This window comes from Pseudorasbora parva, chromosome 20 (assembly GCF_024679245.1).
Source record: "Pseudorasbora parva isolate DD20220531a chromosome 20, ASM2467924v1, whole genome shotgun sequence".
NCBI lineage: Eukaryota > Metazoa > Chordata > Actinopteri > Cypriniformes > Gobionidae > Pseudorasbora > Pseudorasbora parva.
The window spans coordinates 33,978,352-33,997,341 of record NC_090191.1 but is presented as its reverse complement, the minus strand read 5'-3'; the positions used below and the strand labels follow the sequence as shown (position 1 = coordinate 33,997,341).

General features: G+C 40.0%; 1 protein-coding gene and 1 pseudogene across 1 annotated transcript in view; both read right to left on the bottom strand.

Annotated features, from left to right (window-relative positions):
* The window catches only part of LOC137049117 (scavenger receptor cysteine-rich type 1 protein M160-like), a 107,022-nt pseudogene that overhangs the window by 23,390 nt on the left and 64,642 nt on the right, over positions 1–18,990 (bottom strand).
* Positions 1–18,990, bottom strand: part of LOC137049921 (antigen WC1.1-like) — a 42,101-nt gene that overhangs the window by 997 nt on the left and 22,114 nt on the right. Inside the window, 14 exon segments of the mRNA XM_067428667.1 lie at positions 159–455; positions 693–1,010; positions 1,048–1,410; positions 1,491–1,805; positions 1,919–2,245; positions 2,466–2,770; positions 3,874–3,888; positions 5,032–5,185; positions 5,188–5,281; positions 5,283–5,323; positions 14,051–14,113; positions 14,222–14,278; positions 14,409–14,471; positions 14,596–14,673. Of these exon segments, the coding sequence (XP_067284768.1) occupies positions 159–455; positions 693–1,010; positions 1,048–1,410; positions 1,491–1,805; positions 1,919–2,245; positions 2,466–2,770; positions 3,874–3,888; positions 5,032–5,185; positions 5,188–5,281; positions 5,283–5,323; positions 14,051–14,113; positions 14,222–14,278; positions 14,409–14,471; positions 14,596–14,673 (2,490 nt within the window).

Here is an 18,990-nt window from a genome sequence, read left to right as displayed (position 1 = left end):
AACTCTGAGGAGATTCATGAGTCTGCTCCTCTGAGATTAAAACATTTTAAAGTTTCATTCAGCACTCAATAGAAGAGTTATCAACAGAAAAAGAAAAATCACATTTAAACAAACATGACCACTTCAAGCTATCTTAAATCAGATAAATATCATCTTACCTGAGCAGGTGATCGTGGCCACTTCATTATCACAGAGATGGTGTCCCCAAGGTTTAGATGGACACTGCCATAGATTGGAATCATGACGTCGACATTTTAAATAATCAAGCCAATTATGAGACTTCAGTCCGTCTGAAATACTGGGTTCACTGCCAGATCTTCCACAGTTCAGCTCCTGACAGATCAGACTCGCTGTGTCTCTGTCCATCTGGTTTATATACACATTACCCCAGGATCCATTGTAGAAAACCTCCAGATTCCCTTCACAGCCCTCAGTTAACCTGATCTCTTTAAACTCTAGATAGAGAAGGATCAGAATCAATACTAACTCTCACATAAGTTACATCTGATAATTGGGTCAGGAATCATACTATACTGTATAACTGTATGATTCTGAATATGTCCTTGTAATTTTTTATTGACATGTATGTTTAAAAGGTATAATACACTGGATTTTATCAATCGCATACATAGGTTAATTTAAATGTTTAAAATATTGTCAAGTTATAAATTTAAATATTGTTTACTGTTTACCTGAGCACACGACTCCTACATCCTCCTTGTGTTGACAGTCATGTTTTCCCCAGCCTGGAGAAGAGCAGTTCCACAGGGACGTCTCATTCCCCTCACACTCCACCTCATCCAGCCATATGGGTCCAGAACCAGGACCAAACCAGGCTGGTACCTGCTGGTTACTGAGGGCCACTCCACACTGCAGCTGTCTGCACACCACATGGGCATCTTTAATATCCCAGGAGTCATCACACACTGTCCCCCATGAGCCGCTGTGAAAAACCTCCAGCCTCCCTGCACAGTCTCCCCCAGAACCCACCAGCCTGATGGACCCGTGACCTGATATTCAGAGAGAGAAAAACACATTATTGATCACTAACAACTGAAGAATCTGTCCAGATGTTGCTCTTCTCACCAAGGCAGGAGATTGACAGCTGTTGTGTGGAGCTGCAGTTGAGAGTTTGTGGAGAGCTGCAGTTCCCCAGATGAGCTTCACTCCCAGAGCACTGGAAGCCCGTCACACACTCATGACTGAGTTCAGGACTGGATGAAGAGGAGCCGGAGAAGTTCAGCACAGAGCCACAGCCCAGCTGTCTGCAGACCACAGAGGATTCAGTGAGACTCCAGGAGTCCAGCAGAACTCTCCTCCAGACCTGATGGATGGAAACTTCCACCTCCCCCTCACACTGTCTCTCTCCAGACAACCGCACCAGACCATCATGAACAGCCAGAGAGGAATCTGAGTGAAAGATGTGTCTTTTGAATAAGATACTGCAAGTAATTTGTGTATTTGACATTTTTAAAATAAAATCCCCTCACTAGAGCAGATGACTCCAACATCTCGTCTATGAGAACATTCAGCTCGACTCCATGAAGAGATGGAACATTCTGAGAGTTTTGTTTCATTCCCGTCACAATCAAACACATCAGCCCAGATTTCACCACTTCCCTCTCCAAACCAGTCTGATCCCACAACAGACACAGCAATCCCACAATCCAGCTGTCTACAGAGGACACTGGCAGCTCTCATATCCCAGCATGCATCACACACTGTGCCCCATTTACTGGAGTACTGACGCTCAACTCGACCAGAACAGATGTCAGGACCATTGACCAGTTTGAGGTCAGTGTAACCTGGGCAAAGAACACAGAACTTACTGAATTTGTAAATATTTTAAAACTTATCAAAAATTTACATTTTAGTGTTGAACAATTGTATTTGTCTATAGAGAGGATGAACATTTTACCAGAACATATCAGTCTCACATCATTGTCATGGGTGCAGTTTATATTTTGTGAGGTTGATGATGGACAGCGTCGAATGTGAGACTCATTTCCTCTGCACTGAATCTCTTGTGTCCACATCTGAGCGTCTCCTTTGCCAAAAGCAGCTTCTCCCAGCACCTGTACAGGAGCTCCACAGTCCAGCTCTCTACACACAACCTCTGCATCCTGCTGGTCAAAGGCAGCAGCACACACTGACATCCAGACGTTCCCATGAAGAACTTCTAACCTCCCAGAGCACAGGTGAGGTCCATCAGCGAGTCTTGTAAATCGTCCATAGTTTATGGTTTCTGATTATTTGCATAACACATAAAACCACTTTAATCTTACTGTGAGTGTTACGAACAAACAATTTGTTTTTATCAATTAAATTACAATTGAAAAATTAGTCATAAATTAATTGTTTACGAATAGCTTTGAAAAGAAAATGTATCAAATTGTTTTATATTGCAAATGTTGTGTAAACAAAAGAAAGGTTAGGTGATGCAAAAAAAATATTAAAATGCATACTTGAGCAGACGACTCCAGCATCATATTTATGATGATCACAGCTGTCATGTTTACCCCATCCTAATGAGCTACAGTCCTTCAGTGTAGACTCTGATCCTTTACATCGCACTTCATCCATCCAGATTTTTCCTGATCCTGGTCCGAAGTAAGAATATTCTGGTGCTTGTAAAGCTCCTCCACATCCGATCTCTTTACACACTACTTCAGCATCAGTCATATCCCAGTAATAATGACACACGGTTCCCCACTGACCATCATGAAGAACCTCCACTCGACCAGCACAGCGACTGTCACCATTCACCAGCCTCACATTCACATGATCTGTCCATGAGAGAAACATCATAAAATGAGTATACAACAATACAATAACCATCCCGAAATTACTGCAAAATATTTCAAATAATATATCCAATATAGCTTTATCAATTAAAAAATTATCTGACACTGAGTATACTTACCAGCTGTAATAAGTATAATCGCTGAAAACAGTAAAATAAGTGTCAGACAGCTCTCCATCGCCTTTGTATATATAAAGACTAATACATTCAGCACCAAAGTTCTCCTCGGCTCCCTGAAACCCACTGAAGAAACTGGCTCCTGTCAGTCCCCTAAAGAGAGAGAGACTCTCACAGCTGCCAATGACACTCACTGTTACCTTATTAGACACAACAGAGGAAATCATCAAACACAATCACTGACAAATCAGAGGAGGCATTTATGATTTTCACCATATATATCAAGAGAACATCTGCGCTGATGAGCGGGACTCCTCCTCCAGCGTGAAGAGACACTTCACTGAGGACAGACTCGTGTCAGTCATATGTCAGCGTGGAGAGAAAGTCACACTAAACTTAAAGGAGATTGATTTGCACACACAACATACAAGACGGATGACTTACTGTAGCTCTATTCCACACACAAAAAATACTTGATCCTTGCTATTTAAATCATATTAAACCGAACATTTTAATGTGATTTTCTTTTAGACAAGTGCACAATATTAAGTGGATTTTACTACCCTGTTATGATGTTTTAACCAAGACCTATAAACCTGTTAGAGATATATAGGATTATATTAGACATTTGTAGTTGTAAATGTGTGTTTGCAGTGCGTAATTCATCCAGCAGATGACAGCAAAACAATTACTGTAAAGGCAAGCAGAAATAAGACTTGTTCATGAGGGAGCTTCTCACTTTTTTAGTCAGAAATGTAAAAACAAATTTGTTTACAGCTACTTTGTTTGTAGCTACAAGTTTATTTTATTCAATGTTGAGCCCATTTTACAGCATTTTACGCTTTGTTTGCTGCTATACTATATTCCAAAAAAACTGTCAGAATGATGTAAACACTAGTCAAAGTTATACTTTCAGCAGGTTCTCATAATTATCGTTTCTACAAGTAAAATACACACAGGAAGAGACACTTACTAGCACACACACACACACACACACACACATGCACCTGCAGCTCTGTGGTTTCTACAGGAATTCTGTGGTTTTATGCCGTTGCGCCTGGTTAGGAAAGTGTTATGGTGGTTATACATGACTAATAATAGATGACATCAAGTGTCTGACAGACTCTCTTATTAATTAATCATATTAAATAAGATTCATGGCTCATGTCTCACCCCTCTGAGTTATTGTGTCTGATGAATCTCCTCATAAACGGCCTCAGTCACCGAGAGAGAGCTGTGACTGTGACAGACAAACCTGCCTGTCAGACTCAGTTCATCATACTGAATAATGCTGCATTAACGTTCTATCGAATTATTGTAGTTAAATAATAGGACGAATGCCCTCTCAAGTCAAAATTTGAACACAGTGAGCTCTTATGCTGCCTTCACGTGCTATCGGAATTATCGTAAATACGAGTTTTCTAGGTAAAAAAAAAACTGCACATGAACGCCCTCCCATTTCCACATTTGAATGCGATGAACTCGTAATCACGACATAAGAAATGGGAATTATCAAAAGGCCGAAAGCGTGATCGCGGTTGTAATCAGGCAGCATAAGACACGACAGTCTCTGGATCTCCCTTACGAAAAATATTTTATTCCAAGGGTTCTATTAGTAGGCTATACTTCTTTTAAACTAAAAAAAATCCTACTTTCAGTCTACTTTTTACTTCTCAGAAATAGTTATTTCATGAAAATCTAGATTGCAGGCTAATAGGTCCATAACTACCTGATCTTTAGGGCACATTCATTCCTGCTCTGCTCTATCAGTATCCAATGAGCTTGCATGCTTAACCTTCAAAAACCTGGGGTAGCATTTGTTCAGCAGTGAAGCACCCTTTCAGAAACCCAACATCTTAAGATAAGTAGCTACACGGTTTGGCCACATCCTAATGCGTTTTTGTGTAGTCTGGGCTGCTTTATGATTTCCTCATGAAAGTACCTTTGATTGCCCATACACAGCAACCACATTTGTTTTTGTGTGTGTGCATGGTTTTGTTTTTTTTTTCTTATGTGATTTTTAAAATCTACTTGCATACATATTTTTTTAATATAGTAAATAATGGTACATTTGACAATGAAATCTAGACAGAAAATGAACCTACCGAAACACTCAAACATCTTCACTCTGCTTACAGTCATGTTTATAATTGCTACTAAAATTAAATATTGTGGACTCTGATCCATTACAGAACATATTATCCATCCAGATTTGTCCTGATCCAGGTCCAAAGTGAGCAACACACATTATATTTAAGTATTGCTACAGTCAAGCTCTCTGCACACCACTGCAGTGTTTGATAAACCCCAATGATCATCACACACGGTATCCCACTGACCTCTATAATAAACCTCCACCGATACCAGCACAGGAATTATTACCACCCACCAGCCTTACGTCTCCTGCAGACAACATAATCAGAGATATTCAATGTAAATGAGGAGAGAACACAGACAGTGAAGAAAGAAAACACATTAGACAATTACAGATTGAAATCAAACATGCAATTAAAACAAAACAAAAATGAACATTCAATAGCTTAGAGAAAATGATCTTGAGTGTGTACGTACCAGCTGTGATGAGTCTGATCACAGAAAACCAAAAGATGTGTGTTAGCTCTCCATCTTCACTGATCTATGGTTGAGAGGTTCTTTCTGCACCCTAAAGAGACACAGAGACAGAAACATAACCAGCAAATAAGCCAATCAAAGTCACTTTTACATTATTAGAAGGGCAGATATCACCAAAGAGCTCCAATGACAAATCAGAAGAAACAATTTTGATTTTCACCATATTTATTAAAAGCACATCAGCATTGATGAGGGTGTATTCCAGAAAGCAAGGTTAACTTACCGTCATCCTGAACTCTCGGTTGATTAACCCAAACCTGGCTTACTTAAGGTATGCTGGTTCCAAAAACGAGTCCCAGAGTAAGTTCAGATAACTCAAAATATGTTCCCAGTTAATACCCAAGACATTCTCAAAAGAGCGATGAATCAATGACCATGGAAACAAACGCTAAGAAGCGTGCCATTCTACTTCCTATTCTTCTTTTGTTTAATTGCGAGTTACATAACCTACTTAGTGCACATCCCCACCTATTTCTTCTTCTTCTTCTTCTTCTTCTTCTTCTTCTTTTGGCTGTTCCCTTCAGGGGTCGCCACAGCGAATCATCTGCCCCCATCTAATCCTATCCTCTGTATCCTCTTCTCTCAGAACGACTACCTTCATGTCCTCCTTCACTACATCCATAAAACTCCTCTTTGGTGTTCCTCTTGACCTCCTGCCTGGCAGCTCTAACCTCAGCATCCTTTTACCGATATATTCACTCTCCCTCCCCTGAACGTGTCCAAACCATCTCAACCTGGCCTCTCTAACTTTGTCTCCAAAACATCTGACATGTGCTGTCCCTCTGATGTACTCATTCCTGATCCTATCCATCCTCTTCACTCCCAAAGATAACCTCAACATCTTCAGCTCTGCTACCTCTAGCTCTTCCTCCTGTCTTTTCCTCAGTGCAACTGTCTCCAAACCATACAACATCGCTGGTCTCACTCCTGTCCTGTACACCTTTCCTTTCATTCTTGCTGCTACTCTTTTATCACACAACAGACCTGACACTTTTCTCCACCCATTCCAGCCTGTCGGCACACGATTCTTCAGCTCTTTTCCACACTCCCCATTGCTCTGGACTGTTGACCCTAAGTACTTTAAATCCTGCACCTTCTTTACCTCTTCTCCCTGTAACCTCACTGTTCCACTTGGTTCTCTCTCATTCAAGCCGATTCTTGATGCAGTCCCACCTTCACCGTGAAGTCCTCTGTCTCACCTAAGGCACACCTTACCACTGTCCTACTGCTCTCATTCATATCCTGGACCACTCTAACATACGTCTCTGCCACTCCAGACCTCCTCATACAATACCACAACTCCTCTCTTGGCACTCTATGCTTTCTCTAAATCTACAAAGACACAATGCAGCCCTTTCTGACCCTCTCTGTACTTCTCTATTAACATTCTCAAAGCAAATAATGCATCTGTAGTGCTCTTTCTTGGCATGAAACCATACTGCTGCTCACAAATGTCCACTTCTCCCCTTAGCCTTTCTTCCACTATTCTTTCCCACAGATCATTTTATGGCTCATCAGCTTCATAACTGTAGTTTCCACAACTCTGCACATCTCCCTTGTTCTTAATAATTGACACCAAAACACTTCTCCTCCATTCCTCAAGCATCCTCTCACTCTATAAAACCTTGTTGTTATTAGTTATTATTATTTATTATATATGATTTATTAATTATTATTATTATTATTGTTGTTATAAAATCATTTTTTAAATGTCTTTATTTAATAAGAGAATATTCAAACATTATACTGTTTGTTTGATGCTAATTAATTAAATGCAGATACATGTGAGATGACAATAAAATAAATAATAAATATATTTTAATTGCATTAACATTTAAACTTAGTTTTATTATAATTATTTAGATTGAATATATAATAGTGTACATTATATATAACTGAAACAAATTTGGTTATATTAATATTTAAAATATTAAATATATATATTAATTATATATTTTAATGTACTATATTAATTATTAAAAACACATCTGAATGTACACAAAATCAAATTACTGAATTACATAAACTTATATAAAATGTATAAAATCAAGCACCTAGGCATGCAGATGCTTCTTCAAACATCGGTTAAAAAACTTTCAGGAGCTCAGTCAATTCAAGCATGGTACCGTTACCCCCAGTACCGCCGCTGGCCGTCTTGATGTCCTATGCATCACTACTTTATCAGCACTAATGGTAAATGGTAAATGGACCGAATTTATATAGCGCTTTTAACAGACATATGGCCATCCAAAGCGCTTTACATATCGCCTCACATTCACCCATTCATATACCGACGGCGATGTCAGCCATGTAAGGCGCCATCCAGCTCGTCGGGAGCAGCTAGGACACCTCACTGTCAGCTGGGACACCAGTGTCGAGGTGTCTTGCTCATGGACACCTCGACACTTGGTCAGGTGGAACCAGGGATCGGACCACCAACCTTCCGGTTTGTAGCCAACCTACATGAACCACTGAGCCACTGCCGCCCCATAGCCACTTAGTGCCCTACACATCATTACTTTATCAGCACTTAGTGCCCTACACATCATTACTTTATCAGCACTTGATGCCCTACACATCATTACTTTATCAGCACTTGGTGCCCTACACATCATTACTTTATCAGCACTTGCTGCCCTACACATCATTACTTTATCAGCACTTGGTGCCATACGTGATGCGCGTGGTGGGAGCGGCGGCACTGGTTGCCCCGTGTCCATTTGTGAAATGTCCTCATTCCTAAATATTCCACAGTCAACTGTTAGTGGTATTATAACAAAGTGGAAGCAATCTGGAAAAACAGGAACTCACATATAATCACAAAGTGGGGTCAGGGCCTAATGAGGCGCACAGTGCACAGAAGTCTCCAACTTTCTGCACTGTCAACAGCTACAGACCTCCAAACTTTGTGTGGCCTTCAGATTAGCTCGAGAACAGTGCGTCTAGAGCTTCATGAAATGGGTTTCCATGACTGAGCAGCTGCATCCAAGCCTTTTATCACCAAGTGCAATGCAAATTGTAAAGTGTTGGATGCAAAGAATGGGCCAACTCCATATTAAAACCTTTTGATCAAGAATTGGATGTCATTAAAGTTCATGTAATTGTTAAGGCAGGTGTCCCAAAACTTTTGGCAATATACTGTATGTTTGGTTTATTTAGTAATTTGTACAACAAGAAAACAAACAAAAAAACAGTACTGTTTGTTTTGTTTTTATTGATATAAAACAATAGGCCATGTAATGGAATTTCTATTATATTTTGAATACTCATTACATAACGGTAAAAGGGTGTTGGTACGTGACATGAGAGCCTCCACTAAAGGATAGAATATACCGGTAATAAACAAATCTAAGAATGTTCCACATGTGGTTGAAAATGTCATCGTTTTGTCTCGAGCAGGGGTGGCGAACTCCGGCCTTGAAGAGCCTAGTCCTGCATAGTTTTGCTTCAACCCTGATCAAACACACCTGAGCTAATCAAGGTCTGAAGGATTACTAGGGCTGTGTCCGAAACCTGGAAAATGCTGCCTTCGGAGGACACATTTGAAGGCAGGAAGGCATCAAGCAACGTCCGAATCTAATGTTTGCTTTACTTCCTGTCTACTGAGACCTTCATCTGATAAATTTTTGAAGGCAGCATACATGTATCCTTCGTTGCCTTTGATATCCCACAATTCTGTGCTTTCCATTCAGTGACAGTCGATCTAGGGAAAAAAGATGATGTCCGAAAATTGTGTCTGCGTTTTACCAATATTTTCCTCTTCTGATGTCCTTCCTAGCAAAAAATGACTCATGTAGTAATTAAATATTTGTTAAGTTCTCACCAACGCTCGCTCTATTTTGCTGTAGATCATTAAACTGTTACACTACCTTAAGTCTGTCCGAAATTAGTTTCATGAGGTGCCTTCATGCACAAAACACTGCCTTACAAGTAATTGTCTGATAAGGCAGCTCTCCAGGAGCGGAGTTCGTCACCCCTGGTCTAGAGCATAGCCATAGACCTTAAAAAAAGATGGACTGAGAAAAGTGAAACCACCAATGTCCCAACGACATTTTTGGCAAGAAGTAGAGCTGCGATATCAAGACCCCACACTCCTGCAGCACAGTTTACTGCAGAACAACGCATTATGTTTGGTGTGAAATAAACAGTTATAGAAAAGTAGAACTTACGGTTAAAGCTTCAATCTCCTCTGGAAAATCCAGAAAAAAAGTCCATTAGTGCCTCGGTGACTACTTTGTCAATCATGGCAACACTCCTGTTTTTATAGCATCAAATAACTAACTAAAACCAAACTTATTAAAAATAAGAATATTTGAACTTACAACAGTGTGATAAAAAACTACCTAAAATGACAGAAACCACATATTTGAAAAAATATATATATTTAAAGGAGTACTTCAGCGCTGGGAAGATGAATCTGTATTTAAACTAGATCATTAATGTAGTAGAAATGTGAAATTATTTTTTTATTCGGTGCTTTCTAGACTGAGAAAAGACAGAACATGTATTTTTGTCTCATGGGAATGAAAGACAACAATTCCCAGAATGCCGCTGCCCTACAAGGCCATTCCCAAAGCCATTTACTGAAAATACATTTTCCCAATTACTGAATCACTGATCACTTTCCCACCGTGACCGCGTTCATTTTCATAAAATCAGTTCAGTTAGAGAACAGACCCTACAATTAAAAACGGACCGTGTCTGTTCAATATGTGATTTAGCCGCTGAGGGAGTCTCACAGCCCAAAACGCTGCAGGAGTCATATTGACAGTCATGAATGAGATCGTTATGAGAGCTGAGGTAAACACGACGGCACTCGCGGCATAGATTCACAGCGCATGTTCAGTCTGCTTTGTTTTCAGTTCATGCCTTTGAAAGCTTAACTTTCATAGGAATTAGTTTGAGAAGTTGAAAGACTTACTTTGGTCTGCTGGCTGCACCTTTTAAACATGAATGCCTGAGGCTGCAGCTGAGTGCTGTGATCTCCCATCCTCCACAAGCGAGTTAAAAACATGCGGAAATGGCTCCCTCTGCTGACTGTAGTCTTTAGCCTCTGGCCAACAATTCCTCCGCGCAAATTGACGATATTGGCGTCATGGAAGGAATTTTTCCAGAAATAAAATGCACAATCATTTTAGTATACTCCAGGGTTTCTACTGATACAAAGCCATATGCTAATCGCTGAAGTAACCCTTTAAGTTTAATTTGATTGTTTCGTTTGTATAACATCCCATTACACTACACAAAGAGGGTCAGGTTTATGACCTATACTGTGATCAACCACCTGGGGGCAAAGATGCTTTGGCTTCACTTTTCAGGTCTTGTGCAAATATCATTTTATTTGCCACAACATTTTGGTGTCAGAAGTGGGATTCCTTGGATGTGTCTCTTGGACCTTGACTGATCATCCTGGACTGAGCAGTTCCAGCCCTACTTGAGAGCCAATGGGGACCAACCACCAGTGTCAGAAAACACCACTGGGCAAAAAAAGAACTACAGTGGCACAGATTCAGACTGGTAAGAGACAAAAAATGTATTTATAAGAAGAGATATCAGGGGGTAATGATTCATGATGGTTGAACCATGTGGTGACTAATATGGGACATTAGTAAAATTGAACCCAGGGAGTTCCTGGATGAGGATAACCCAATGTGGACAGGGACCACAAAGAAAATGAGTGCATGCTGCAGAGTGCAGCCTTAGAAGAACCCTGCCCAATTTTAGGTGAAAAATCTCTTTGATTATGTAGGTGCAGAGATAACCACAGAGAACAAAATCATGGTAGTCCCAGCGTAAAAATGATCACGATGCACTGTTGTTTTGGCAGATAAGGAGTGAATATAAGATTTTAAAAAATTGTTGTATCACATTTGAGTTTGTTGAAAATTATGTTTTAAAGCTACACTGTGTAACTCTTTTTTTTATTCTTAACTAAAAACACTTAGTTCTTTCAAAAATATATGTGCTCATTAATGTATATTTACTTATTTCAAGTTATAAATTATTCTCGTAAGTTTATAATCTGCCATTGAAAATATATACAGGTGAGGGGTTCAAATGCCGGTCGCCATGTTGCCCCTCCATCTTGAAAGTACATTAGCCAAAGAGGGACATACCCATAAATTCAAGCTTCGCCTTTCGCGTTTTAACACTCGATGGCACCGTGTCGAATGTGAAGAGGGGGATTGCCATGTTAATCTTGTACTAAATCGGCCCCCGAGTTAAAATGAAATCAGAATTGAGAGGAACAGAAACTATTATTCACTGGATGGTCATGCTCTAAGAAAGTAAATTAAAACAGTAGGCTATGTATCTAGCCTAGAAGTCTAGACGCACCCTAGTGGCAGCAAATCTAATCTGCCCGCGAGTGTCGTCTAGCAACTCTCAATACCCTTCTGAGCTGTAATCGCCCAACTCTTGCCAGGCCAATCACATAGTGTATAGAGTCGGTGGGCGGGGCCATAATGACGATGGCTGAGTTACGATTGCGTGCTTCTAGTAAACACAGAAACTGGCGAACGGTGGTCTTTCCAATCAGCTTTGACCGCGACTCTGGAAGACCTGGAGTTAAGCTTTTCTCTGAGAAAAGAACGGCACTGAAGTCATTCTTAAAAAGGGAAGATGTGTTCGGGGTTTTGCCGACCGGATACGGCGAATGTTTAATCTATCAACAAGCTCTGTTTCACCTTCGTTGCTCTGGTTGGTTGAAGCGCTATCCTATCCATTGACAGTAAAAGAAATGGACAGAGCTATCGCATTGACTTCAACGGCAGAAAGTGAGGTCAATTAAAAGCACTCACTTCCAGATGGCTGAGCGAACTGGGCAGGCTCAGACTGAGCTTGACGACGTAGATGTGACGTAAGCAACCTGTCTGACAGCTGTAGGTCTTCTATAAAGTTGTGGAAAGTAAAATCTTAATCACGTTGTTTAAATATTTTCTCCCGTTTCTTTTGGCTCACCATGGGCTTCTCCCCATTCTTCTCCCTTGACTTTATCAGACTTTATGCATCCACGTCCCCCGACTGCCTCATAGACAGTAAAAGATTGCTTCTGAGCGTCTCCTCAGGTCTATAGGGCAATTTCTCAACTGTGCGATAGAGTCACGTTGGTTATGACGCAATCTTTAGCCTATTTTTACAAAAACAGCTTCTGCGGGGCGATAGTGTAAGATACCAGGCAATGGAGCCTTTTATGCATTGTCGTGTTTCTTTAGAAATAAACAATGGACAAATGGAGTCTTTAAACGCCTCAGATGTAAAGTTATTCACTGTCAAAGTGACTCAAAAATGAATGGGAGTCAATGGGATGCTAACAGCAGGTGATGGCTTGGTTAGCAATGGCCGCCCCTATGGGTGGAACGCTTTCCGAGTGCTAGATTACCCCCTTGGGTAACACTTACTTCTTCTTCTTCTGGTTAATGGCGGTTCATATCTTTACGATATAATTATATTGCCACCTACTGGACTACTACACAGGAGTTAGCGACACAAAAAAAGACTTGCACAAGTCAGAATTCGGCTAAAAATAGGACGAAAATCGCACAGTGAATGCCCAGCTTATGAAGCTTGATAAATACGGGCCCTGGTCTAGGCCTCATTTCACTAATTGCTCACCTGATCCTCATGTGCTCTGGTCCCTGATGGGTGTGTGTGTGTGTGTGAGAGAAATGAGTCTATGGGAGTTGTAGTCCGAATAGCAACAGTCAATATTCTGGTGAGAGCTCCCCCTGGTGATCCGGAGGGAGTGAAGAGGAAGCCTCACAGTCATTGAATGCATTTTGTCCCAAAGCAATGATAACTGATCCTCAGTTTGGCCCACATAGACTTCTGTTGTGCTCACTGTGTGAAGAGTTTTGCTAAAGTGACCTAAGTATTGAGAAATGTGTCAGCGTCTGTAAAAAACTGTTTAAAAAAAAGCACAAAAACAAACACTGACCTCATAAAATAATATTTTGTATACTGTAGATAATTTAAAAGTTACAGTTAAAGTAAAAGTACAAGTACAGTTACAGTAAAAGTTATAGTATATAAAAAGTTATAGTATTTAAAATAAATGCAAACCCTTCTTTCAGCATTATCCACTCGTAACAATTAAAGTACATGCTGCCATGATGGTGAAGCTGTTACATCACATTTTTATTAATTTGGTAATTTTCCAGAAAAAACATTATTGTTTATTTTGCTGCTATTGGCAAGGCCATAAAAAACAATACCACACAATCTCACAGAGGCATACATTTAACAAAAAAAACAAAACAAACATAAAAAGCTGAGATGATTTATCAATCGCAATTTCACTCAAACTGAACTAAGTGTTCAGATTTCTGGAGCCGGTGTGGTCATTGAGCCGAATCGCTCCCCTTCTCTTTTTGACTCCTCCTGCACATCGTCATAATCTGCTAATAATAACAAAATATTAATTCATGTTGTAATCAGATTAATATTTTAAATGGAGTCTATGAATCTGTAAAACATACTAACAATAACTTAATAACTTACCTAACAGGTCTCTGACATCTTCACTCACACTCATCACATCATCATACTCCTCCTGAACTCCCTCTGATCAAGAATGACATAAAAACATTTCCCATCAGTATATAAAACACTTCCCAATTCAGAGGCTGCATCCTTACAACTAGGCCGCATTTGAAGGTCTGTTTAACCCACCTATTTGCGAGCTCTGTCCGTTAATGATGACATCATCATAATTCTCTGGTGTGTTAACTACACGTGCAAATATAAGGACAAAAAGTTAAATATAAGCAACAAAAAAAACATTTTCTGACAGTAATATAAACTATTATTAGTAATGGTGCTTATTTAAAGGAATATATTTTAATCAATTAAAAAACACCTTTTTTGATATCAGAGATCTGTCCACTGGGGATGACGTCATCATAGCTCTCAGGTGAGTCTTCTACAAATTCACAAATTCATTAAAAAACACACACATTGATCACAATCAAAACTTTAACATACAGAAATAATTTTTATACACTGAAAACTATTTCATATCCTATTCCAGAATAACAGAGCGACACCTGTCTCCCGATCTGGTTTCAGTCCAACAGTGATGACATCATCATAGTATCCCGGTGAGATGTCCTTCATCATCTCTTCTGCATCAACAAACAATATGTCTGAATACTAAAATATGTTCTTGTTGCAGGTCATGAGACCATTAAACTAGAACCGCCAAAAAAAAAAACTATTATGTCACTGTATTATGCCAGTCTTCACAAAGTAATGTCTGGAGTCATGAAATTATTATGTTTAGTCATCAACTACGTTTTTGTCCTGTTTTATGTCTATTTTAAGTAGACAACACAAAACACTTTTTTGGTGAATATGGGCTAAACCAGCCTGCAATGACAACGATAATAATTATAAGAAAATAAATACATATTTGGTGGTGTAATATTATAATAAATTGTCATTAATCACATATTAAGATAACCCATGTTATTTAAACTAAAATATCCTAAATAGACAATAAAGAGTAATAATAATTCACAGCAATCCATAGGATGTATGATGCAACGACAAATGAAAGCGTATAGTTTCAACTCATTCATTATTTAATTGTTTAGCTGTATCATTATAATTTGCAAAACAAAAATAAATAATAAATCCAAAGTTTGAACATTTATGACATTAAAGGGTTACTTCAGCGATTAGCATATGGCTTTGTATCAGTAGAAACCCTGGAGTATGTGATTGTGCTTGATTGAATGATTGTGCTTCTGCGACTGCATGCATAATTTATTCAGAAAGTACAAATATCCCAAGTGTTCCGAGGCCAAACGATTGATTTGTGTGAAGAAAATCCCCAAAAGCGATCAGTAACGTTGAGTCCATCCGCCAAAGATTAATAATACATTTCAAATATTGCCACCGGAAGAAACGTCATGTCAGCTTTGACAGCACTAAGCTTGTTTGAAATGAGCAAAATCTGCGCAGAACCGATCACCGATGATCAGCGCGAGATGCATGCCGGTTAGAAATGTGTCCGAGGGCGGTCCGCCTTGCTCTGACGTCATGCTGACGTATGTCAAAAATCTCTCGCGATGGCGAGGCGGATGTGTCGGATTCTGCCATAGACAGTAAAAGAAATGGACGGAGGGTTCCCATTGACGTCAACGGCGAAAGAATGAAGTCAACCTAGGGGCACTCACTTCCTGATGGCTGAGCGAACTGCGCAGGCTCAGACTGAGCTTGACGACGTAGATGTGACGTGAGCCTCCTGTCTGACAGCTGTAGGTCTTCTAGTAGATGTGGAAAGCGAAATCTGAATCACGTTGTTTAAATATTTTCTCCCATTGCTTTTGGCTCACTATGGGCTTCTCCCCATTCTTCCCCCTTGACTTTATCAGACTAGTCTCCAGGACATGTCTCCACGTCCCCCCGACTGTCTCATAGACAGTAAAAGATTGCCTGCGAGCGTCTCCTCAGGTCTATACGGTAATTTCTCCACTGTGCGACAGGGTCGCGTTGGTTATGACGCAATCGTTAGCCTATTTTTACACAAACAGCATCTGCGGGGCGATAGTGTAAGATACAAGGTAATGGAGCCTTTTATACATTGTCGTGTTTCTTTAGAAATAAACAATGGACAAATGGAGTCTTTAAACGTCTCAGATGTAAAGTTATTCACTGTCAAAGTGACTCAAAAATAAATGGGAGTCAATGGGATGCTAACAGCAGGTGATGGCTTGGTTAGCAATGGCGCCCCTAGGGGTGGAACGCTTTCCGAGCGCTAGATTACCCCCTTGGGATTCTGCAGTCGAGCGCAGTTGCTCTCCACCGACTGCGCGGAGCAAAAGCATGATGGGAAACGACTTGCTGACGACACAGCTTAATGCTCATTGGTTTAAACAACCATGATGTATGGTTCTTTTTTTTAAATATTTGATTTTAAAACTCTGATATCATGTTTTTATGTGTATAAATTATGTGTGGATATTCTCAAACTCTCAGAGAGTTCGATCTCTCTGTTGGTTATGTGATTGTTGTCATATTAATAAAAATATATAAAAACATGTATGTAATTAAAGTAAAAATGCTTGAAAAACAGGTCTTTCGAATGGAAATAAATATAAAAAACTTTGGGTGTCTTGTTCATAATATTTATTTTCATATAAAAGCAACAGAACTTAAATGACATCCAGTTTATCAGCAACAGAGCGCACGAGTGTGAATCCCGCGATATCCACAACTGATCTCGCAGGTGTCTGATCCACTACGAGAGGAGAGAACTGTCCGGCTTGCCTGAACTTTTTTCACTCCTCCCCTCACTGCAGCCGCCTAGTCTCGCCTTTATTTCAGGCGAGGCAAGGCGCATCTCAAACAAGCCTATTGACTGTCTTGTGGCTCGTGACCAATTGCGTCATTACGTCAGCTTTGATTAGGCTTGTTTGAGATGAGCAAAATCTGCGCAGAATCGATCACCGGTGATCAGCGCGAGATGCATGCCGGTTAGAAATGTGTCCGAGGGCGGTCCGCCTTGCTCTGATGTCATGCCGACGTATGTCAAAAATCTCTCGCGATGGCGAGGCGGATGTGTCGGATTCTGCAGTCGAGCGCAGTTGCTCTCCACCGACTGCGCGGAGCAAAAGCATGATGGGAAACGACTTGCTGACGACACAGCTTAATGCTCATTGGTTTAAATAACCGTGATGCAAGGTTGTTTTTTAATATATTTGAATTTAAAACTCTGGTATCATGTTTTTATGTGTATAAATTATGTGTGCATATTCTCAAACTCTCGGACAGTGCGGTCTTTCTGTGGGTTATGTGATTGTTGTCATATTAATAAAAATATATAAAAACATGTGTGTAATTAAAGTAAAAATGCTTGATAAGCAGGCCTTTCGAAAGGAAATAAATAACAAAAACTTTGGGTGCCTTGTTCATAATATTTATTTTCATATAAAAGCAACAGAACTTAAATTACATCCAGTTTATCAGCAACAGAGCGCACAAGTGTGAATCCCGCGATATCTGCAACTGATCTCGCAGGTGTCTGATCCTATGAGAAGAGAGAACTCTAATCTCACACACACACACCTGCTCTCGCTGGTGTCTGATCCACTACGAGAAGAGAGAATTGTCCGGCTTGCCTGCACTTTTTTCACTCCTCCCCTCACTGCAGCCGCCTAGTCTCGCCTTTATTTCAGGCGAGGCAAGGCGCATCTCAAACAAGCCTATTGTAAAATGCCAGTGGCTCTCGTGTATCTCGTGACCGATCACGTCACTTGCCGTGTGTATCATTTGAATCAGAAATATGAATGAACGAGTGCGTGTGTGTTCTGTTCACAAAGGAGCGCGATCATAATTTCAACGACTAAAACATTAAGATCCACTCTGTTCTTCACATGAAGATATCGTATGACTTCAGAAGACTTGGAATGCAACATGAGTTAATACTTTTATAAAGTTTTTTGGTCAGTTTTTGCAGTTTTTGTCAGTTTTGTTACGTGTTTTATATTGTTGAGAGTTAGGTTTAGGGTAGAAGTGGAGTTAGTTGCTCCAAAATATAAAATTAGGCTATAAATATTCATTCTGTGAGATCAGGTTGGCGCGTGTATGTTTACGCGAAGTCATGATGTCATGTTGCGTATCTGGAATGGAGAAAAAATATTACCACTTAGTGCCTCCGGTGGACGTTTCACCCAAAAAGTGCAGGTAAACGTACCTGGAGGTACAGTATTGTTCAAAATAATAGCAGTACAATGTGACTAACCAGAATAATCAAGGTTTTTTGTATATTTTTTTATTGCTACGTGGCAAACAAGTTACCAGTAGGTTCAGTAGATTCTCAGAAAACAAATGAGACCCAGCATTCATGATATGCACGCTCTTAAGGCTGTGCAATTGGGCAATTAGTTGAATTAGTTGAAAGGGGTGTGTTCAAAAAAATAGCAGTGTGGCATTCAATCACTGAGGTCATCAATTTTGTGAAGAAACAGGTGTGAATCAGGTGGCCCCTATTTAAGGATGAAGCCAACACTTGTTGAACATGCATTTGAAAGCTGAGGAAAATGGGTCGTTCAAGACATTGTTCAGAAGAACAGCGTACTTTGATTAAAAAGTTGATTAGAGAGGGGAAAACCTATAAAGAGGTGCAAAAAATGATAGGCTGTTCAGCTAAAATGATCTCCAATGCCTTAAAATGGAGAGCAAAACCAGAGAGACGTGGAAGAAAACGGAAGACAACCATCAAAATGGATAGAAGAATAACCAGAATGGCAAAGGCTCAGCCAATGATCACCTCCAGGATGATCAAAGACAGTCTGGAGTTCCCTGTAAGTACTGTGACAGTTAGAAGACGTCTGTGTGAAGCTAATCTATTTTCAAGAATCCCCCGCAAAGTCCCTCTGTTAAAAAAAAGGCATGTGCAGAAGAGGTTACAATTTGCCAAAGAACACATCAACTGG